Source organism: Danaus plexippus, chromosome 10 (assembly GCF_018135715.1).
Source record: "Danaus plexippus chromosome 10, MEX_DaPlex, whole genome shotgun sequence".
NCBI classification, from domain to species: domain Eukaryota; kingdom Metazoa; phylum Arthropoda; class Insecta; order Lepidoptera; family Nymphalidae; genus Danaus; species Danaus plexippus.
Window position 1 is genome coordinate 5,830,809 of NC_083543.1, and position 23,009 is coordinate 5,853,817.

Below are 23,009 nucleotides of genomic sequence, written 5' to 3' on the forward strand. Positions count from 1 at the left end.
AAAGCTGTAAAATAAAAGTATTTAAAGTTATTGGCACTTTAAAAATATAGACTATAATTTAGAATGTCTTGGTTAGTATTGAAATTGTATTAAATTCATTCTGTATTTATTTCGAATATCACTTTTTGCCACTACCAAATTTTATTCAAGATGGCTGACATGCTTTTCCACACAAAGGATATTTGAGCTGCCAGTTCTAAAAATCAAAAGGTATGTACACATTATCTCATTCCTCAAAATCACTTAACACATACTCGTCAATATTACAATTGTATCCAAGATATATTCGTATCTTAGTTCCTCAAATAAACTGTCTAATACATATTTTAAATTTTTAAATATTTTACTTACATTCTGTTACATGATTGTAAGCTTGTTAGAAAATGCAATCTCATCAATTCCACTAAAGTCTACTGTCTCAATTTAAGGCTACACGAAGTTATTTTAAACAGTAACACTTTACATTTAAAACAGGTAGTCTTTAAATTAAACCTTTATAGAAGGTTCCTTTGTGTAATGTATGGTTTTTATATATAAAAGTTTTTATATATAAAACTATACCAAGATACTTTTGATATACATAGATTCAAATAAAAACATTTTATATTTTAACGCTTTGACTATATAACCTACAAGTGTAACTGCGGGAACCCGAGACATTATCAACTCATTTATATTTTAACGCATGCTTACGAAGTATAAGATAGCATGACACTTATATGTAATTAAGCCTTTTTTTCATCTTAAAACTGTAAACTTCTACTAATGAGTAAAGTTAAATAATAACTTAAAAAAAGATTAAATTTAATATATTTTATATAAGATGTTATGTTGGAGTCTATCTGAAGTCCAAAAAATACAGTTTCTTCAAGGGCCCACTTGATCATGTTGATATAACCCCATTACAAGAGTATTGTCAAACGGGGTGAATAGGAATTGGTAGGTGAATAGTGAAAAATGAGGATTAAATCTACAAATTAGACTTTAGAGCATATAAAGTGACAAGAATTTATGATACAATGTTTACTTTTTGAACTAGCAACATTTTTTTATATTCAAAGCTAGAAATCAATTGCCAAAACAACTTTTTGAAGCTGCGCGTTTGATTTATTCTCTAAATAAGTGTCTTTAACATTATTACATTACGTTGATTTTGTAGTTACTTTTATATCAAAACTGAGATTATCTACTTAGAGTATCTAGTTAGAGTATCTTGTTAGTTAAGACTTTGAACTCTTTAAATATATTGTGTAATAACAAATAGTTTATTAATATTCTAAGAGCTTTTTGGTATACGATGGGGGTTATCAGGTACAACTGAGGGGTCAATAGGGACGAAACATTTCATTTCATCGAGGTTGTATCATGTATGTGAAGAGACAGTCACTCTAGGGATAGGGTTGGCACTTTAAATAAAAAATAATTTAAATTAATTTTCGATGAAATGTATAAGAAGCTTCAATTAATAAGAAATGCTTTAAAAATTAAAAAATAGTTCGTGGGATCGACATTTATACATCGATTTCAGCTTTTTTTCTAACGATTGATCGAAGAGAGATTTTTACAATAATAGCCTTTCCATGTACTTTGTTTTCAGATTTATGGACTTTCCATAATGCCCCGTACATATACACCAAACCGAGAAAAAAAATATAAAAAATATGACGCAATACTTATAGAACAGGCATTAAAGGAGTACAATAGTACAAACATGTCGTTAAAATATATTTCACAAAAATATAACGTCTCCAAATCAGTTCTTCATAGACACAATAATGTTAGTGTGAAAAAGCAAGGAGGTCAAACAGCTTTAACCGAAAACGAAGAGGGACACCTTATACTACATATAAATAATTGGTATAAGGAATGGGGACATCCCCTTAAAATAACAGACTTAAGATTATTTATAAAGAGTTATTTAGATTATTTAGGAATAGTTATAAAGAGATTCAAAGATAATATGCCTGGTCCTGATTACATACAGTACTTTTTGAAACGAAATAAAAGCAAAATTACTCGTAGGTCGAGCCAAAATACAAAAGATTCAAGAGCAGCACTTTCATCAGAGGTGATAAATTCATATTTTGATAAACTAAAAATATCACCACAAGGAATCGAGGACATTAATTTGAACAGTATTAATTCAAGTATATCTGGAAAATCTGACCCTAGGAAAATCATAAAAATTAAGAAAAAGTTTACAAAAATACCACAAAAAGTATCTATAGATCAAAAAGAAAAAAATGATACTAGAATTAATGAATTTGGTAAAGCAATGGATAATGAAAAAAACCTAAGTGAGCCTTCGAATATTCAACCGGTGCAAGTAAAGAAAACAGATAATTCAATACATGTGAACAAAACTAAAATGAAAGTCATAAAAATCATAAAGATGAACAAATATAACAACACAGATATAGGAAACAACAGAACACCTATTATGTTACTTACAAAACCGATATTTAAAAAACCTTTCGCTCCACCATCAAATCCTCAACAGCACATTGACAATTATGTTGAACAAAACAATATTACCATTGATTCTAACCAAACCACTAGTAATCAGAATATAGCAACAGTGCCTGTGGTTTTCGATAACATACTTACAGTTCAAAAAGCAGTCAAACTATCTTCTCTTACAACAAAGGAAGAAGAAAAGATTGAAGTGCAAGCTAATAAAGAAAACATTGTGAAAAAGAGAGCAATAATTATAAAGCCGATATATCTAAACAAAAATATTAAGATTATATCGGTTAAAAAAGTAGCAAATTAACAAAATAAATTAACTGATGTTATTGTAGAAAACAATGAAGAATATTATGTTATTCATGAACGATAGTCTGTATTAATTATATATATTACATGTTAACCGACTGAAGATACTTTTTCATATTTTTGTTTGTATCATTTGTTTGTTAAAAGAGGATGTTTTTAGTTATATATTTTTATTCTATTATAAACAGAGATATTTTTATATAAAATGTGTCAGACACGGTGCCGTTTTGAGTGTATTTTAAATATTTTTATTATAAAAATTGTGAAATATATTTTCATTAAATTCTAGTTGTAAGCCAAAGTATTCTACCTTCAGATATATCTTTACTCTAGTTCACATCAATACTACATGACCATCTATCTAAGCATGTGTTTTCTTCATTTAGGCAGCCCTAACAGATTTTTTGCATAATCTCAATTACAGTAATTGATTATAGCTTTTAATTTTTTTTCTTTAAAACTTTTCTTACACCTGTTTTTCATTCCCCACTAAGCTGTAGATATCCGGGAACCGCTGCGAATATCCTATCTTGTTTTTAAAATACTGTAAGTAGTTTATTGCTACTTTAAAGTCCTACCTAAAAATTTTTTAAAATAACAAAATAATATTTGCCTCCAGGTTTCACTTGACATGTTAATTATGCTATAAAGTGGTAGAGGATTTAAAATTTTGTAGTATAAAATATAAACACAGTCCGTACATAAAAAAATAGCATTTTATTAAGGTTTTATAATGTATTATAAGTATAATAAAACAGGAATTTCATTAAATAATTTATTTTGCATCACATACATTTGCATCTAAAGTGTTTTGCATAAATAAATAGAACATTTAATAATTTTAATCTTAAATGTATAGTTATGAGAATCATATACAGTGGATATCCAAATATCACTGGTGTGTGTTAATTAATGGTACAATCTCGACATTTGATCTCTTTTCAGCTAATACTTTTATGCTATGTTCCCTCTAGTCTACTCTGCTTGGCTGTAAAAAAATATATCTATTAGAAATACATGTACATACTTACAATTTACATAAAATAATGTCAACAAAATAAATAACCATATACAAAAAATAATGAAAAAAATTTAAATACTTTTTATTTTTTTCTATATGATCTATTTTATTCTGTTGAATAATATAAAATTTAATTTGGTTACTTTTAAATTGAAAATATTGGCTTATTGTCTGTGGATTGTAGTGTAATATATATTTAAAAAAAACAAGTAACTCACATGACCCTCATGGTGTTAGTGAATCCAGATCCCTGTCGCCATCCTGTAACGACAACTACATTGTCGCCTGTGTGAAGGAAGCCGCGCGCGCGACCGAACTTCAAGCCGTATTGGACGCGGTTGTCGACGTCCTTGAGCCAGTCGCTCGCAACGCCCTCTATAATATATTTATTAGGTTAGTATAGAGCTATACAGTTAAGAAATTTGAAGAAGTGTCTATAATAATTGTTAATTTGAGATTTTAATTCTACTTGAACATTTATTTACAACTCTAAAGTGAGAATTCAGGATTGTAATTAATAATAAATATAAAGTGCACTATACACACTTCCAGTATTTTACAAGCGGACTTTTCAAGTCTATTCCTTATATATATATATATACATCTCTATTTATACTGTATGTTACCTTCGTAAACAATGGGCAAGACTCCTCTATACAGATGTGCCTGTCGGGCTGTCTGAGGGTGTCTGGTGACGGCGATGATGGGACAGCGAGGTCTGTACTTGCTGAGGAGGTACGCGGACCGGCCGCTCGTGGTGATCACCACTATGGCAGACGCCATACACTTAGTAGCAGCCTCAACAGCTGCTATGGCCACCGAGTGAGCTGGGTCTCCTTGGGTTTTTACCTAGATTTAAATTATATTTATAAAAGACGTTCTGTATGACAAACGACAATGTATAAACTTTAGTGCAAAAAATGCAATATATAAATATAAAACAATTTCTTTCAATACATTACACATAAAAATAAAACTAGTATTATTCGGATTTACTACGCGGATTTTATTATTTAAAAACTACATAATCCCGACGTTTTGGTTACTTTGCAGCAACCGTGATCACGGGCAGACACCTCGTCTGCCCGTGATCACCTTTTAATAAGATTCTATTTCATGTAAATCCTTCTGATACACATTTTATTAATTACTCTTTAAAAACTTCACCTGTTGTACAAGGTCGTTGAACAGCTGCTTGTGCCAGATAGCGGCCTCGGCCTCCTTGCAGATGTTGGCCATAGTGAGGACGCATTCCAGTGGGTAGTCTCCCTTGGCTGTCTCACCGGACAACATGACACAATCCGCTCCATCCAAGATAGCGTTAGCCACGTCCGAGGTCTCAGCGCGAGTAGGACGAGGCTTCTTCACCATAGACTCCAACATCTGAGTCGCGCATATCACTGGTTTACCGACCTGGAATTGTTTGATTATGGTTAGTTGATATAATAGTTCATAGTGGTGATGAAATCATGTGGATGGAGGGAAATTAACCATAGCAGCATTAACTAAAGTATGGATATTTTCTTAAGATTTATAAGTTAGTTAATTGGTAAAAGTAAAACAGTTGTATTATTCCTTTTCATTACCTTGTTACAGCGAGCGATCATTGTCTTTTGAGCTAAGAACACTTTTTCTGGTGGGATCTCAATACCTAAGTCACCACGAGCGACCATAATACCATCAGATTCCTGAAACCGAAAAGGGCACATTAAAAATATTTCCTGTCATCAAAGTCATCTATTAGGTGAAGGAAGCTTTAATTAAACAAATTACTAAAATGTAACAAATATTTTTGTTGCATTCACTTTTATAAGAGTTAGGTCTCAGTTTATTAGATTTCAAGCTCTTGTTCAATACAAGACAATCACTCATTGAGCAAATTGTTACATCCGTCAGTACTTGGCAAACAAATGCTAACTAGATCCAACTAGATACAAATAATGCCTTTTAATAATATGCCTTTGGCTGCGGTTTCTTCATTAAAATGCCCCCGGCTGTACGAGGTTGGTTAATCTAATAAGTTCAATATCATACAAATTTTAACTTAATTTAAATTAAATAAAACTTTAATTGTCTATAAAAATCTGTTTATGAAATTATGTAATGGCAAGATTGTCTTTGGCTGTATCCAGTTACTGTAAAGTTAAACTAACCTCAATGATTTCATCGAGGTTAACCATTCCCTGATGGTTTTCAATCTTAGAGATGATCTTAATGTTTCGTCCCTTCTCTCCCAGAATGCTGCGGATCTCTTTAAGAGCAGCACCATTCCTGATGAATGAAGCAAATATCATGTCGACCTGGGAATGAAAAAATGATAGGTTTAGATGTTGATGAGTTCTAATTCAGTAAGTTATTTTAATATTATTCTTATTATAATATTGCATTAGTTATTAAGTATTATTTTTTAAATCTTTTACTATTAATGTTAAAATAATTTAAAAAAAAACAGATTATTATGTAATTGAATACATACCCCTTGTTCAACACCGAACATCAAATCAGATTTGTCCTTCTCTGATACAGCTGGTAGGTCTACTGGCAGGCCCGGAAGGTTCACACCCTTACGAGATCCAAGCATGCCTGCAAAATTACACTTGTACAATTTTACATTTAACATTACTGTGGACCAAGTAGATAAATTTTTTTAGACTTATATTACAAATAAAGCTTTGTACATGATGATTACAAGTTTATATCAGCACAGTTCAATATTATGAACAAAGAACTTCTGTTAGATAATGTAGAATTGAATTATGTATTAAGATAAGTATATCTTATTTTGGAAGGTTTTGTTATTTTCATGAATCTATTTGTGTTTAGAGATTATTATGAATAAAATATTAGCAAAAAATATTAATTCAAAATTATTCCATAGCCAGTAGTGTGAAAATTTTTTCTTTATCTTCTTAATGTTAGAAAAGACCATAGTATTTTTTTGTAAAAGACTTTTATTTTTGGAACAAACCGTGGAGTTCTATCTGTACGTGATGATCACTGTAACTAATTATATTGTATGTGATAAGTTAAAGTATTATTTTGGATTATAGTAAGGGTGGTTGGTTAAGAAAAGCTAACAAATCATCGTACCTCCATTCTCAATAGTACAGACGAGGGTGTCACCAGTAGCTGACTGGCAGATCACTGAGATGAGACCATCATCAATAAAGATTCTGTTCCCTGGCTTCACTACATTGGTAATATTCTTGTAGTCCAGGTATATAACGCTGGCTGAACCCTTTTCTTGGTAAGCAGCATCGGTAGTCAATTTGATAGTCTCGCCCTTCTTCAATTCAACTTCTGCTGAACCACCCTGTACAAAGAATGTCTTTTTTATATTTATTTCTTTATGAAACCTATGTTCTCATCTCTAAAGAAATAAACAAATTATTTGTTTAATTGTACGTTACATATTATTCGCACATCACATAATAAAATAAATAAAGGGTGTAAAAGTAGATTCAAGCATGTAACCGTTGTTTGTTGAGTCTTAAAAGAAATATGAAATTTCTTGGTAGAATGTCTTCCAAGAGCGTGCTGTGTGTTTCTTCAGATGTTATAAAATACGTTGAGTTAGTCTAAGAAACATGTTTATAAAAAAAAGACGATTTGTTTCGTCTCAAAAATTTTACACAATAAATTATTTAAATCATTGGTAATAGTTTAATATTCTAATATACTGACGCCTTCCAAAAGTCCGGTTCTGATTTCGGGTCCCTTGGTATCGAGTGCTATAGCCAGTGAGAACGGAACTCCCAGCCTCTTGCTGTAATTGGCCTCGGCCTGGCGGCAGTTCTTGATGGTCTCCGCGTGGTACTCGTGTGAGCCGTGAGAGAAGTTCATACGAGCCACGTTCATGCCAGTTTCCATCATCTTCTCCAACATAGCCACGTCGCGAGATGCCGGACCTGGAACAGATTTTTATATAAATTGTAAAGAATTTTCATTGAATATTATGTTTTTTATAAGATTGCTTCTTGGGTTTCTTATAGTAAAGGTTTAAAAATATATATGGAAATAAGAAGGTTATATGTTTGAGATAATTTGTACTGTATTTAGTTTAATGCAATTGATTCTAAAAACCTGTGGTTTGGATTCATTGAGAACAACAGTGATGTGTAATGTTTCACATATTAAAACCAAAAAAAAAAAATCTACCACTAAATATTGATTTTTTTCTGAATTACTACTTTAATAATAAAATATATCGATGTTTCAGAGTTCGTGTTTCGTTTCCGAGAAATTCTTCAGCCCTGCTTATAACCGGTGTCAAGTTGTCATTTCATTTGCTATTGTACGACCTAAATAGTAATACGAAATATAAACTGATACTCATCAGTTATACAAGTTTGTCATTATAGACGTTTATAGGAGTAAAGTTTGATCCTCATTTCAATCGAGAGCAGCCTTGAAGCAAAATAACACGAATTCCCATTTATAGACAGAAAAATGGTGGACAAACACATGTTCACAACTGCTTTTCTATTAATTAAACCCAAATATGTGCAGTCATTTCTTTTACTATTCCAATGAATATTTTTACAATTTAAGGACGTAACACAATAGAATTAAATTATGACCTTAGCCCTATGGAAACCTTCACAAGAAAACGTTAGCAAAATTATAATCGTTTGCTTGAGACGGTACTTTTTTAATTCACTAAAGAATAAAAAGACTTCTTTCCCGAACGGTAAGAACAAATTTCGGTATTAATCAATCAATTTCTGAAGAAATCTCAAGGTTTTGGTGCATTATTTAAAGAATATCTCATGGTTAAGTGCTCTGTTTGGGCAAGTTTATAGAGATATATAATTACCAATAGTACAGATGATGCCTGACAGACGGACATATGAAGCCTTCGAGTCTATGTCCAGAGCGCACATGTGCTGCAAGTGAGACGCAGCATCCGCAGCCACCAACTGCATGGCTGGTTTGTCACCGGAGCCCATCTGGACACATAATAAACGAAATAAGTCTTAGAGGAAACAAGAAGATTAATAAGAAAGACGTCTAAAAAAATATGGTATTTATATTATGAATACAATAAAGATGTTGTGTTCCTTTTATATATCTTACAAATATTTTGCAACCACTCAGAAATAATAATAATTTGGTTATATTATTTTTATTGAAAATTCATGACTTTTTTTTTTATAAAATATATAAAATTACGTGTTTATCTTTGCTGAGCAAGTTTTCATAATTTGTATATAGTTTTTTTAAATTTATTTATCATATCTATAAACGTAAATGAAAATCTTAAATAAATTATCATTGATGTCTTGAACACCTGATCACTGACTTGGCAATGAAAACAAACAGAAATAGCCGAACAAATTCAAAAGGTGCATTCGCAATTATAACAACCGAATTTAACTCTTTATATATAACGAACCTGTGGTACGAAATATAAAGAACATATTAAAATAATTAAAATTTATATATTTTTTAGTTCAACCACTTTTAAAATTAACTTCCGTGCACGCTTTTTTTATCCTTCACCTGTATATTATAAAGAACAATATTCCACAACTAAAATAAAACGCACTCGTATATCTTACATAAGTATGTAATAACTACTCGTCAAGTATATAAATACTATATCGTTTGTTAGAAGCAATCATAACTAGCTATAGCTACTTCAGCATTATCTTTCAGTACATAGGAAGTCATGTGAACAATATTGCACATAAAATGTATCATTTTAAACTCTGTAACTCAAAAGCAAAGGTGCAAGATCGAATGTATTTAGTCACGCTAAGTGCATAATAAAGCAAATCGCCATGGTGTGCACAAATGACATCATTTAAAATTAATTAAAAATGAATATTCCTTTTACATTTGTATTAAAGATGTATTATATCACTTTTTATGGTTAATAATTATCTTACTTCTGCAATTGATTATCATATAATAAAATATATACCTATACATATTTATATGTCACTTATATAACAGACAGGTAACTTTTTTGTTTTATTTCATTGCAAAATTTTTATTTTAGTTTTAAAAATCGTGTTAGGCGATTATTATCCGACGCTACGTTAAAATATTACGGTCATACAGAAATAGAATTCTTTTACCTCCGTTTTTCCATCGTAGACTGTCGACCAAACCATATTAACACTATTAGAACTAACAATTTTTTTACTAATATTATTAAGTAAAACCGTCGGAGCTAGTGATCTTGAACTGCCCTTCAGTGCGGAAAACTTCTCTCGGCTGCTACGAAATGCGGACTTGCGTATTGGACACCGAATCACAATCGTCGGCGCGCGCATTAGTGACGCGCGGGGTATTGTCAGAGAAATTAGGGTGAATACATCAAACTATTCCCTTACGAGAACCAGTCGAGATCAACCCTTCTTTATAATTGTTTGGTGTTTATATAAAAACGAAGGTAAGGTTAAGGTTTTGGACGGAGAACTAAACATCTATATTTAAATTTAAACATTTGAAAATGGGCCAATGTATTCGCCAACAAGATCAGACTTGTATGAAATTATTTTTGAAATTTTCAGTATTATTTGACTCTTGTGATAATCAACTTATCAAATGAAATTGATGTACATGACATTTGCTGTTGTAAGTATTTTTGCAGTCACTTTTCTGTGCTTACATTTTCATATGTTTTTTCAATCGTCACGCTTTTTTTTCGTGACTAATATGATTTTGCTAATATTTTTATATCTTCTTATTTATGGTATTGATAACGTATCAAATAATATTAGTAGTCAACAATTATTAATATATATTTTTATTGATTCTAAAACCCAAATTAATATTTTGTTATAATATAATGAAGAATATTTATTTCGATTTTAGCGACAAGACAACTTACAATAACCTAAAGTAAAATATCTCAGTGCTTGAAAATATTTCAAAGTTAAAAACAGTGGTATTATAACACATACATATATATATATATATATATATATATATATATATACACATATGTATACACACACATATATATATATATATACATTTATTTATTTATTTAATATATTTTAAGGTGAAAATTGTATTTAATGATTGTATAATTTAAGTATGTTGTTATAGCATTTAAATTTATATCCTTAATTTCAAATACCTTTTAAAATATATTAAAAAATGAATTCTCATTTCCATTTTGTTACATATATTGTAGTATTAATTAAATACCATTATAATATTTATATTTTTCATATAACATTGAATGTATAGACTTGGTTGGTGCAGAACAATGTTAAGGATTTTTTTGTAAGCTAAGGCTTGATTCGCAATGGAATTGTGGATTTTTTTGCCAGTGTCAATGTTTTATTAAGGATAATAGGATTAAGTAGTCAAATTACATACATGAGATTTAAATTGTCTTACAAGTGTCAGTTGGCATTTGAAACCTTTCAAAATCCATTGAAACATTTTTTCCATGAAATGTTTGATTTACCTAATTTCATATTTTTAGGATTGAAACTTGTAATCTATAGTTATAGTTGTTAAAATATACGAATTTTAAATTTCAAATCATAATATACAGAAATCAATGGCTTAAAAGATTCGAAAAAATATTTAAGAAAACAGATCTAGTCAGACATTTTAAGATTGTGATGTCAATGTAAACATTGATTCCATGCCACAATATAGAAATGTATCAAATAATTTTTGTACACGTATATCACAATATTTTGAATAATTTAAGTAAGTAGGTTAATTTTAGTTATCAAAGTATAAGCCTTTTACGCTACTATGCCGGTATTAAGGATATGGTGCGAGTTTGAGAGTAACATTACTTAGTTTAGGTCTATTATATAGACTATATTCAACATAAAAGATTAATTTTTTACTTACATTTGCCATTTCGGATAATTATTTCAATTATTGTCAAACAAGTAAAAATTTAACAAGGAAAGTTATATAGATATGCAATGAGAACTGTAATTTTGACAGTGACTAGCGAGTCATCAAGGACATAAGGTCATTACAATGTCACAAGTAGAATGGAATTTTTGCTATAGCCACATTGACACAAATTGAAATTGATCAAATTCACTATAACTTTAATTAATTGAAAACATTTTAATTAAGGAATTCAATTTTATTAAATTTCTCATTTTATTTTAAATCAACGTGATATAAATATGTGTATATATATACACATATTTATATCATATTACATACATGAATATAATATGTACATGTCCTTAAATTTTGTGTGCTCCTTCACAGGAGCACACAATTTTATCACACATTCACACGCAATAATACAAGCCTACTGACCAAATGAAATTACTTTCTCATAGCCTAATATTGATTAATTATTATAAAAACAAAAAAAAAATGCATTATATAAGTAAAATAACAATTTACTTACTTTAGACGAAATGTTTCTGCGTTCCAAGGCTTTCATTTCAATTTTTCAATAAACACGTCTGAATGGAACGTACTCAAATAAAATTCTGATCGTTCATACGATCGGCGTTGATGATATAAAATCGACTCTTCTTATCTGTATCCGTTGTCAATAAACTTTACCCTCGATTGATTAGTTAACGTTAACTGTGATCATAATCGTAATAAGGAAGTTTTTCTATGGGACAAAAAAAAAACCATGCATTTATTCAAATTATATTTATTCCAATCCAATTTACAATGAAAATTAACCATAATGTGTTGTAATAAAATTAATTAATTAGATATCTACTGACAAGAATTTTACCTTTTTCAAAGGTTTTGGAATGGCATCCACAACAAATATACAGCTTACAAATACAGAAGCAATTACTTTACAGTGACAAAAAAAAAAAACTCAAAACCGGAAACTGGTCACAGATATGAGGTATTTTGACAGACTTATTAGACACTGGGGATAATCACATTCATATATCTTCGAAGTGCAGAACACACAAACATTGAATAACATCACAAATACATCAGAATATAGGTTTTTTTACACATAATATGAGACAATTTACTTAAAAAAAAGTTTCATAATGCAAATAAAAACATCTCTCTATTTTACTCAAAATGAATTTTAAGTTGTTGTAAAAATTATTAGTATTTAACAAGATTCACTTCAAGACACGTAGAAAAATCTGTGATTAAATAGCTATCGCAAGAAGTATATATACCAAGACTATAAAAATAATCTGTGGGAAGGCAAGTCTTATATTCAGCAAAATTTGTATATCAATGTTAATTATAAAGAAGCAGTCATATAAGCAGACACAAATTTATAGTTTTAGTCCCAATGTTCAATTTTATATAATAAAAATAAGTAAAGAGTCTATTATCTACATCCAAGGCTTACAATAAGAGAATTAGGATTTCAAATTTGACATGAAAAAATTGAACATATCTTGGTGCGCAAGAACAGTGCTACCACGAAGACAAGTGGAAGGGACTTGTACATTTTTGGAAAACTACATATTATATATATATATATACTTCCTTCTTATTAATATCTAATAGGACAAAGTGCACTTACAGCATTCGTGGTAATACTGTGTGAATATACTTTCATTTTTTATATTACATATAGTTCCAATTTTAAATTATAGAAAATATAGAATATAGAAAATAAGGCCAAATAATACCCATTCAAAGCACTTGGCTGACAATCAGAAAATATTTCTTTCAAGATTTCAATAAACATTTTAATATGTCAATAATTTGTAAGTTACATTTAGGCCTATATTGTCATTATTATTTGATTAGCATAAAATTGATAATTGTTAATATTTGATGTCAACATTGTTTTAATATTTTTTTAACCATCAATACAATGAATGGTATAAATCTTAGAAAATTATATAGGTATTCATTTAAAATTTAGTTAATATTGTCCAATTGTAACAATGTGATAAGAGTGAAATTGCTCTATATATATACTTTAAAATATATTAACCGATGTCATCGTACCCTAGTTTCATTACATCTCGCTACATTCATAATATCACTCGGGCGAACACATCTAAATATCCGCCCCGATTGTCTTTTTAAGCATATAAATCAATATTACAGTTATATATTATAACATTCAATCAACTCGGAACAGACAGGCTACTGAACACACAACACTGACTGAAGCATACTGGTAATGTACCAACAACCATCTACGCTATTTGTTCGGTGCCATCTAGTCGAGCACTTATTAACCGACTTCGCTCTTCACGTAGAACAGTAAGTATGGTGTTGCTGCGGAGCGCATTTTCGGCTCGGCGGATAATAGATCCTCGAACTCTTCATTTGATATGGGTTTGACGAGGTCGTCGTCGCAGGCCAGCCAGCAGGTGTCTAGCCGAGGGCGCGGTACACAGCAATCGTTGGCAGCGCAGCCAGATGGTTGTGCTCTCGGGCGATTAAATAGAGTTCGCATGAAGCTTGAGCCGCTGTTGGTAGATGCCGCATCACCACCGCCAGTTCTCTCACATTTGCTGGCCACCTCGCCGTCACCGTTGGAACGATCTCTCGCGTACGCTACATAGTGGCCACCGGTCAACGCCTGACCAAGGTGCATTATCACCGCCCATAGGATGTATCTGAAATTAATATTATATATAAATGCCTTGACATTAGGGTTTAAAGTTTAAACTAAGTGAATATTTTTTTTTTAATTTGACGTCATTCGAAATTTCATAAAAATTACGTAACATGGGTCTGTCTATTCATATGTTATCTTGCTTTCGTTAATGTAATAGAGATTTATCTTTATAGGTACATTTAAATTGAAGAGTATAGTATGGTATGAAAATGAATAGTCACGAGAAGGATTCAAGCTACCACCATTTTATTGTGTTGTCAAACTGTTTACCTGTGTGTGGGTGGATGATCAGGTGGCCGTTTGGCACACGGCTCACAGAAGCAAGGCATGAGAAGTGGCGTGGGCGCGTGTCTTGTGATCTTTTCCATGCCGCCGCTGAAGCGCTTGAGCTGCAACACTAACAGCCGTGGCAGTCGCGAATACGCGACACTGCGTCTAGCCTCGTTGTAGCGCAGGCAGCGCTCACACCAATACTGTTACCATATGATATATTGAACGTTAAGTATCATACCTAAAGATATGTTATGAATACAGATATCTATCAAAGTTTATATTTTGTTGTATGAATATTGTTTGTTCAATTATTTATTTTTTTTGTAAAAATTTCAGGAACTGTAAAAATATACTATCATGACTAACTACTAACCTCTGAGCTACTCTAAACGTTATGGTCTATAATTAAAAAATAATGTTGTTAGGGAGAGATGGAGGATTCATCTTACGAAGACAAAATCCTCCTTGTGGAAAGTACAGCAATTTTTTTTTTGTTTTTTTTTTCTTCCACAGGTTTAAAGACTGAACCATAACATTATACAGTAGATGGAAAAACATAAGGCCTTTGGATTTCTGGAACTTATATTTAACTAATAGAATTAAAAAACAATTAATAGTACTATTTTTGTAAATTAAATCTATTTTTTTATTAAACCTATGAATTGTATGTCTGAAGAATAATGAATTTTTAACATAAAACAGTTTTAATTATTGCCATTTAAGAATCCTATTAATGTTGATAGTGTGGAATGTTAACAAAATTGGTTAAATTTAAGTCTCATAAAAGGTAAGTGATATTGTAAGTATTGTTTTGCCAAGTTATATATTATGTATGATCCTAAAGCTTTGATTAAAATGAGTAAAATATTATTGTGTTGTTTGTTTTATACCTCTAAGGTCATTTTAATTTAATCTACCTACCTATGATACAGGGTGTGTGTTTTTCAAAAATGTATGGACCAACCTTATTCTGATCCCTCAAATATTCACTAGAGAGACATGCAGCTCTAAATGGTTCTTCATTTGTATCATCATCACCTACTGGCACACAGAGCTCACACACAGCTTGAGCTTTCTCCGTCACCGCCTCACACTCCAGACACATAGTTCGAACAACCATGGTACCTGTGTAACAAGATATTTTTCTATAATAAAAATATAGGACATTATTACTTAAAAAATCAGTACAGATATATGATGATATATAATTAGACAATCGAGTTTAACTTCAAGTATTTAAGAAAATTTATAAGAGAATAATAACCTATAAAATATTAATGAAATTATATAATATTTTCAGTTATAAGGTATACATATATAAAAAAGAACATGTTATCAGTTATATATACATATATAAAAAAGAACAAGCAACAAATAAGTTAAATTGAGACTCTCATACATAAATTGAATTATATCTAAATTGTTAGTCAAAGAATATACCTTCAAAATCATCAGCAACAAAGTCCCAGCCAGGCCTCGAGCGTTCATCCTTCTCAGGATCCGGTGAAGGCGGACGTTCTTCTGAGGGCGAGCTTCTTTTATCAGTGGTTTTTGTTTCCTTGCGCTTTTTCCACGACTTACGGAGATGTCCTAACGTCTTACTGCCATCACCGTCAAGGCTGGGTTGGCGACCGAGGCCATTGCTGGAATTTGATTGTAAGTCACATATAAGACTAGCAGCGGTATCTAGTTTGTCACGTGATCTCATAAAATGCTATTATCAATTATGTAGGCGTTCCTTAAAAAAACTCATACAGCACTGAGGGGATAAATTTTAGCTTATATGTTATTCTCATGTTAAATCTAGGTAAGTGAAGTTTCACCAAAATCGATCTGTAGTTTAAGCGTGAAAGAGAAACAAACATCCATAAATACAAACAAAATTCCAACATTTATAAAATTTGTAGTGTACTCGTATATATTTAGGATTTTTTGTGACCATAAAAAGTAATAATTTTTTTGTTGGCTCGTTTTAGAAAATAAATCTTTATATAATCAAAATACATATATATATACACTTAATAAAAAGATATATAAAGATATGTTGAACTTCAATCGCACGTACATATAATATCAAAGCATATGGGAAGCAGTGTGAATTTTTTTTTTAATTATGTATAATTTTGTGTTTATTATACCTGTCGCCATTTTCATGTAATTGAAGACGGGAAGCTCTTGCACTTAGAGCTCTGCATGTTTCTCTAATGCTGTCCAAGATACAAACAAGAAGCTCATGTGCATCTTGTTGCCGATTACCTGTCAATATAATCAGTAACAGTAAGTATTTAGCCTTTATCCTTAGTATGTATGTATTTTGTACAAACATTCAGGAAGAATTTTAAGTGATGTACATCAATGATAAAAAATACATTTAGGATTTGTGGATACTAAAAAAACATACACAGATATAATAGATATTTGTATACTGAAATACAGGGCTTTGGGATGATATAAAAATGAATAAAGTTTATTTAGCCAGACTGTAATTATTGGCGTTATTTATAATAAGTAATAATATTGTCAAAAAATTATAATATAGACTACATGACTACATCAAGGAATTCATTTCTATTGAGGTGAAACAGGAAGAGAATCACAACTAAATATTTTATATTAATTAATTTTAATTCAAAGGTAAAGTTGTCAATTTATTAATAATCTGTTTCACATTTTTGGGATGATATATTTTCCTTTATATATTTATTTAATTCAAGTTAAATTGCTTACATATTAATAACATCATTATAGAAATTACCTTCAAATGTAGAGTTGACTTCTCTCAATGCCGCTAGAAATGCATCAGCAGCATATGGTTCCGGGCTGGCATCAGCGGCACCACTGTTTATGCACTTGCTTTCCGCGGCCCGTAGGCTAAGATATGTTTCATGAAGCTTCTCTGTGGCTATCTGCAATAATAACAATACTATGTGTAGATTTATATTGGTCATTAAAAGAGAAGTGTGATATGGATTTTCCATTAACTTAAGTTTCAATAACTTGCTTGTTTAGTTTTAATAGTCAAACATTAAAAATATAAATTAAGATACATAATATTCTCCTTGCAGTAATGAAAAATAAATAGGGAAAATATTTTTATCACCTCATCTTTCTTATGATATCATTTGCACTTAAATAAATTGTTTAAGTGTCTTATTTACAACAAAATTTTATACAAAAGTCATTTATATATAAGTATGCCATTTTGCATCCAGACGTTTTATATGTATTAAATAAAATAAGTACTACACTTCACAAGTCATACTTTGTACCAATGCTTTGAATCTATAAAAAATATATATTGTGTATTATATTAAATCATCTGTTATCAATAAACGAGTGACACTATCTTCAAAGTAAAATTCAAAGTTAATAATTTTTATCATGAGTTCAATATATCTGCATAGATAAACCAACATTGAGAGGATATTAATTTTCGTAAGAAATTAATTGCATAAATACTTTTTGTTATGCATATTAAAGTTATTGTTTTTAAACAATCACTTTGCACTTAAACTGCTATTAAATTCAATATGTTACAACCAGTGTGCCTTGGCCTTGATAACTATTTTAATGTAATCGCATATGAGTACAATGAATGGAAAACTGAGTCACAGCTGTGCTTTACATCTATAGGTAATTATATATGTACCTGTATTTTACTTTTTCCTGTGGTGTTATCCGATTGTCCCAGAGATAACAAATCTTTACTGCTCCATGATCTAGTACCAGAAGATGCAAGCCCAGCTGCACTTCGTCCCAGAGATGAGCTTTTTAACCTGATGCTGCCCAATTTCTGTTCCACTCTAGTGAGATCGGACACTAGATGATGGAGGTTGTGCACAAATTGTGGAGCATATCTATAGTGAATATATAAAAACTATATATATTGATTTAAACTTAACTATATACCTTAACATAAAATATTGGGAATGAATATATTTAATACTTATGAGGTATGAAAGTTAATACTTATTTATTTAGTGATGTTATGTTTTATCAGCCCATATAATAATTAATACTAACCGTAGGGTATATAGTACACTATTGAGGAAACAAGTATTTCCAAGATTAGACAGAGTGGCAATGGGGGCTTTCCACTGTGTACTCCCTCCATACTGGTTGTCCGAAGGATGGTGGCCATTCAACATTTCAATGTTACTTATTGATGGTTCAAATACAACTAGCTGTGGCTCACTAACTGTTTCTAAAAAATAATAGCTTAAGAGTATGATAAAAATAGATGTAATATTTGAATGATTAAAGTGAAATATTTAGTACTTTAAAGAATCAAGACGAGTTTTTTAGTATATATTGTATATAAACATACCTTTCGGTTTCGACGTTTCAGTCAAAGGCTTAAGCTTTTTAGCAGCATTCAATGTATTAAGATATGTGCCTGTTATAGGTCTCTTCACTGGTTTATTCTCTTTATTGTCATTTGATCCCTTGTAAGAGCTGTCCTTTAAATCTCCTGGTTTCTGATTTGCGTTGATCGGATTTGTTGCATTATTTCTTCTAAGAGAGAGGGATAATTTAGTTCTCGCAACACCTTTTGTCGTTTCTGATAAAGAGTTAACTGGCATCTTCAGTACCCCTGCGAAAGTACCGAAAATTAAAAAAAACTAGAAAATACAGAGATTTAGCTACTTTATAGATCGTTCAAGGATAGAAGAGTAAATCATTTTAAGTCTAATATAAATAGTATACTTACGGAAGAATTTTATATTATACACATTGACTTACATTATTTGGTATAAGGCAATGTATTTTCTTAATGAAAATAGCTACAGTATACAGAAATTAAGAAAAATTTGCCGCAAATGACCCCAACCGTAGACAGCCATGTTGAATTTATTGTGTAATGTTATGATCGTGTGCGTGGATTACAGATAAAAAATAATAAGATCTTTCATAAATGTAAACTATAAATTATAAAATATTCTGTGGATAAAAAAAATGTCTGTACTTAATAATATTTTCTTAAAAACATCAAATATTGAAAAATTTAGACTTTAAAGTTAGACTCTCGTTGTTCTAAAACTTATACACCAAAGTAACCACCATACAGATCCAAAGTTTTTCTGTGGTTATATTTTTATCAATATCACATTTTATATAGTATGGTATAGTAAAAGTAATTGACTGCAATCATTGTTTTTAAAAATATTAGCCAGTAAATCATGAGAATATACATGTATTTGAAAACGCTATGTTCAGTACAAAAATAATCCATTATATTATGATAGGATTCCTTGATAAATGAATACACATTTTGCGCACGCTAGACCTGATAACCCTTGATGAGCTATTACTGCTATTAATATCTAAAGCCTTCAATAAAGATCTGCAATACACACGCGATTATTTAAAGGTGCATTTAGTTTGGTTTCGAAATAGGACTTGTAACTCTACTTAAAGTTTGTAAAAATGGCAGTTTTAATTATGAAATATTGAAACAAAGGAAATTAATTAAAAGAAGAAAATTATGGTAGTGTAACAAATAACACAATCTATACTCGCTTTCTCAGAAACGAATAACTATTGAATTGTGTTACATGAAACAAAGAGTAAAACTTATATGTAGTAATTATATATTTTGTCACACACCTCCTGAATATTAATGTTAAATAATCATATAATTTTAATAAACAACGATTAAAACTACATTGATTTGTCTGTCTGGACAACGTGACAAGCTTTTCTTACTGTTTAAATGTTATTTATGTAAATCAAGTAAAGACATGAACGATACTTAAATCTTCTATATTTTTTTAGGTAATCTCTGTATTTGTTTCATTTGAAATTCGATGACTACGTAATAGAGGACTTTAAATAGTACAATAGGTGATTTTTTTGTTAGGTATTCGACTCGGTTAAGAGTTATATGTAATCGCTCATCAGTGTGTTACCCATCTAACTTAATCTAACATTACCCATGTAACTCTCAAAAGTTATACTTATCAATTAAAAAATAAAACTCATAAAGTTAATAAAGGAAAACGTTTTTTTTTATATCTGTGCAATCTGCCTAGTTGAGCAAGTACCTACAAACCGACAGGTCTTTCGGGTTTGCAGTAGTTGGTTATATAATTAATAAGCAAATCTATTCACACAATCACTCATTCATTCACTCGGCCCAATTTTTATTTAAGCTTATTTAAAGTTATCGGCATATAAAAAACTACAGATCTGGTTAGGCTTTTGTTGACCAATTTATTTAAAACAATAAGAAATAATATTATAGAACATAAAAAATGGAAGATTAATCATTTGAGCAGCAATAAAAACAATCAATAACTTATCTTTGCAATTATAGAATAGGAAATGTGAAAGATAAATGATAGTGTCGGCCCCAGTCGCAGTACAACATCGTTTTAAAAGTATGAAACGTCATTTCTTCACTTATTTTTAAAACAAGCGGCCGGAAGTAATGATATTATTGTATTAAAGTGAAAAAATGGATAAAAGTAATAGTATGATACGTGTGGAAAAAAATAATGTTAGACAGTACAATATTACAGTGATTCCGAAAAAAAATAAATTATTTTTTATATTCATTCAAATATTTTTTGGTTTGGATTTTGGTTATATAGTGTATAAAAGTAAAAAAAACAAGTTTTTGGTAAAGTTGACCACATTTTTGGTTTCAGTATGCTATGGGATAGTTATAATATCAATGTTATTTGAGATAGGCGATAACTTTTACCTGACTTGGGGATTCAAATTCTTTTTCGAGTATTATTTATATATATTCATCCTCATTTTCACTTCAGATGACAGAACATTTTATTTTTATCAAATTCAATTACAACAGTTTGATAATAAAGTCGGAGTTCCAACGTCGTCTTTTAAATTGGCTAACAAAATGATGTTCTATATATTTTTTTTGTTTTCTTTTAATGTTTTGGTCATATTTTTATATTATGGGTACAGTGATGATTACGAGTTACAAATGTACTTACAGTTATTATTTTTCATCCCTCTTCTTACTTATGATATACCCATTATGATACTTTTCTTCGTGTACCTTTCGATGTTTTATAGACTGGAGCGACTTAAAATATTAATAGAAAATCGAAAATCCTCTGTACACAGTTTACTCCAACATTATAGGTTTTTAGTAGATTCTATAGAAAAGGTTATGAAGTCTTTTACATATATTGTAAGTAAGAACAGTGTAAGTGTTAATAAATTTATCATCAGTTATTTTGAATTATATTTTTTTTAGTATTTGCTGTCCTTACTTTTTAATATACCTGGTGTAATGGCATCAATATACTATCTTCTTGAGACTATACAAAAAACTGGTGACGTGAGTGTTTTATATTTTAAAAATATATCGATAATTGTATTTTATATTTATTTACTAATGCATGATGAGCTATATTGAAAAGATTGGGTAACTTTGGAGTTCATTTAGATCAGAAACTGCGTAGACTATCCTATATTCATTGTTACAGAAAAGTTTTGCACTGATTGTACCATATATTCCTCTGTTATTAATAATCACAAATAGAGCTGCTCCAGCCGTGGCAGCCACTTGGCTAGGACAAGAACCGATGGAAATGAAACTTATTTTGTATAAACGAATTTTCGAAGAAAAAGGTAGCTTACACTTTTATGCGTTAACAAAAATAAATATCTTATCTATTAACGGTAATAATTGTTGGATTTGAATAGTAAATTTTTGTTTCAAATTATGAACATTATTTAAGATTAAATGGACTATAATTACGATTGTATATTATATTCTTTCAGACAAGCGTCAAATACTGACCATGGAGAGGTTCCTTAGATATATAGATGCTAGACCGTTCAAATTCTATATGTTGCACCTAGTACCCATGGACGTTACTCTCCTAGCGATAATTCTTGAATCTTGTGTAACTTACATCATCATCATGGTACAGATGACACATATTGTATAATTGAAGAAATAAGATTCTCTGTTTGTTTTCAACCTAACAACTATTTGTCAGTATTTTAGAACAAAGTAATAAATATAAAAATCCTTGGCATATAAATGTTATTTTTTAAATTATTACGTGTAAACAATAAGTATGTAGAAAATGTAGACGGATATGAAATTATTCTTCTTTAAACTATATATATGATAAACTTTTATGAGTTATAATTAACTCTAACTGTAATTCTGTTGTATCATAAAAAAACAATCTTTCGGGCATATTCTTTTTGTTTTCTTTTCTTACTGTGACAGTGTCTTCATGATGAGGAATTACAGAGTAAATTGATAAGATATTAAATTACAGTTCAGCCTGATCAGTGTACATATGAAGCGTTTTACGTTTGTCATTCACTAGTTAATATTATAATCTACGGTTACTTATGAACGAAAAACTGCAAACGTTCCGTAAATGATTAGTTTTTTATGGATTTTGGATGTGTTTTTATAAACTG

General features: G+C 30.1%; 4 protein-coding genes and 1 long non-coding RNA gene across 15 annotated transcripts; 3 read left to right on the plus strand and 2 right to left on the minus strand.

Moving 5' to 3' along the window:
- The first annotated feature begins 78 nt into the window (after nt 1–78).
- On the plus strand, nt 79–3,646 carry LOC116766760 (uncharacterized). 6 transcript variants are annotated; one of them, XM_061521494.1, is made up of 3 exons: nt 1,073–1,202; nt 1,312–1,367; nt 1,598–3,646. In XM_061521494.1, exon 3 carries the CDS (start codon nt 1,616–1,618, stop codon nt 2,771–2,773), a length of 1,158 nt encoding a protein of 385 aa, XP_061377478.1. In that variant the 5' UTR covers nt 1,073–1,202; nt 1,312–1,367; nt 1,598–1,615; the 3' UTR covers nt 2,774–3,646. The 6 variants fall into 6 exon arrangements, with proteins under 6 accessions (XP_061377480.1, XP_061377481.1, XP_061377478.1 ...); XM_061521495.1 differs by having other exon boundaries at nt 1,082–1,215; XM_061521496.1 differs by lacking the exons at nt 1,073–1,202; nt 1,312–1,367 and adding an exon at nt 79–210.
- LOC116766984 (pyruvate kinase-like) lies at nt 3,537–12,273 on the minus strand. Of its 4 annotated transcripts, none has more exons than XM_061521490.1 (11): nt 12,150–12,273; nt 8,613–8,745; nt 7,481–7,704; nt 6,887–7,109; nt 6,273–6,379; nt 5,950–6,096; nt 5,383–5,484; nt 4,964–5,209; nt 4,423–4,645; nt 4,015–4,171; nt 3,537–3,763 (listed from the first exon to the last, which is right to left on the minus strand). In XM_061521490.1, exons 1-11 carry the CDS (start codon nt 12,183–12,185, stop codon nt 3,751–3,753), a joined length of 1,611 nt encoding a protein of 536 aa, XP_061377474.1. In that variant the 5' UTR covers nt 12,186–12,273; the 3' UTR covers nt 3,537–3,750. The 4 variants fall into 4 exon arrangements, with proteins under 4 accessions (XP_061377474.1, XP_061377475.1, XP_061377472.1 ...); XM_061521491.1 differs by lacking the exon at nt 12,150–12,273 and adding an exon at nt 11,627–11,773; XM_061521488.1 differs by lacking the exon at nt 12,150–12,273 and adding an exon at nt 9,880–10,056.
- LOC133318938 (uncharacterized) lies at nt 10,073–15,461 on the plus strand. Its single transcript, XR_009752669.1, has 4 exons — nt 10,073–10,196; nt 10,318–10,381; nt 12,506–14,815; nt 14,928–15,461. It is a non-coding gene; the product is annotated as an uncharacterized LOC133318938 (long non-coding RNA).
- Nucleotides 12,392–19,481, minus strand: LOC116766759 (ubiquitin carboxyl-terminal hydrolase 1). Of its 3 annotated transcripts, none has more exons than XM_032656849.2 (10): nt 19,335–19,481; nt 18,919–19,185; nt 18,615–18,795; nt 18,241–18,448; nt 17,347–17,497; nt 16,730–16,847; nt 16,032–16,234; nt 15,556–15,716; nt 14,589–14,791; nt 12,392–14,316 (listed from the first exon to the last, which is right to left on the minus strand). In XM_032656849.2, the coding sequence occupies exons 2-10, from the start codon at nt 19,172–19,174 to the stop codon at nt 13,929–13,931; spliced, it is 1,869 nt and encodes a 622-aa protein (XP_032512740.2). In that variant the 5' UTR covers nt 19,175–19,185; nt 19,335–19,481; the 3' UTR covers nt 12,392–13,928. The 3 variants fall into 3 exon arrangements, with proteins under 3 accessions (XP_032512740.2, XP_032512738.2, XP_032512742.2); XM_032656847.2 differs by having other exon boundaries at nt 19,303–19,461; XM_032656851.2 differs by lacking the exon at nt 19,335–19,481 and having other exon boundaries at nt 18,615–18,809; nt 18,919–19,059.
- A 1,089-nt stretch (nt 19,482–20,570) lies between these two features.
- Nucleotides 20,571–22,778, plus strand: LOC116766761 (uncharacterized). The gene is made up of 4 exons (XM_032656853.2): nt 20,571–21,753; nt 21,820–21,903; nt 22,052–22,196; nt 22,350–22,778. The coding sequence occupies exons 1-4, from the start codon at nt 21,049–21,051 to the stop codon at nt 22,517–22,519; spliced, it is 1,104 nt and encodes a 367-aa protein (XP_032512744.2). The 5' UTR covers nt 20,571–21,048; the 3' UTR covers nt 22,520–22,778.
- Nucleotides 22,779–23,009: the final 231 nt, after the last annotated feature.

Coding starts and splice junctions, on each gene's coding strand:
- LOC116766761 (XM_032656853.2), top strand. CDS start 21,049: ATGGATAAAAGTAATAGTATGATACGTGTGGAAAAAAATAATGTTAGA. Junction 21,904..22,051: donor CTATACAAAAAACTGGTGAC/GTGAGTGTTTTA, acceptor TCATTGTTACAG/AAAAGTTTTGCACTGATTGT. Junction 22,197..22,349: donor ACGAATTTTCGAAGAAAAAG/GTAGCTTACACT, acceptor ATATTCTTTCAG/ACAAGCGTCAAATACTGACC.
- LOC116766759 (XM_032656849.2), bottom strand. CDS start 19,174: ATGCCAGTTAACTCTTTATCAGAAACGACAAAAGGTGTTGCGAGAACT. Junction 16,848..17,346: donor AGTCAACTCTACATTTGAAG/GTAATTTCTATA, acceptor TTATATTGACAG/GTAATCGGCAACAAGATGCA. Junction 16,235..16,729: donor TTACATGAAAATGGCGACAG/GTATAATAAACA, acceptor ATCAAATTCCAG/CAATGGCCTCGGTCGCCAAC.
- LOC116766984 (XM_061521490.1), bottom strand. CDS start 12,185: ATGAAAGCCTTGGAACGCAGAAACATTTCGTCTAAA. Junction 7,110..7,480: donor GAACCGGACTTTTGGAAGGC/GTCAGTATATTA, acceptor TTCTTTGTACAG/GGTGGTTCAGCAGAAGTTGA. Junction 6,097..6,272: donor TGTTCGGTGTTGAACAAGGG/GTATGTATTCAA, acceptor TTTCATTCCCAG/GTCGACATGATATTTGCTTC.
- LOC116766760 (XM_061521496.1), top strand. CDS start 1,616: ATGCCCCGTACATATACACCAAACCGAGAAAAAAAATATAAAAAATAT.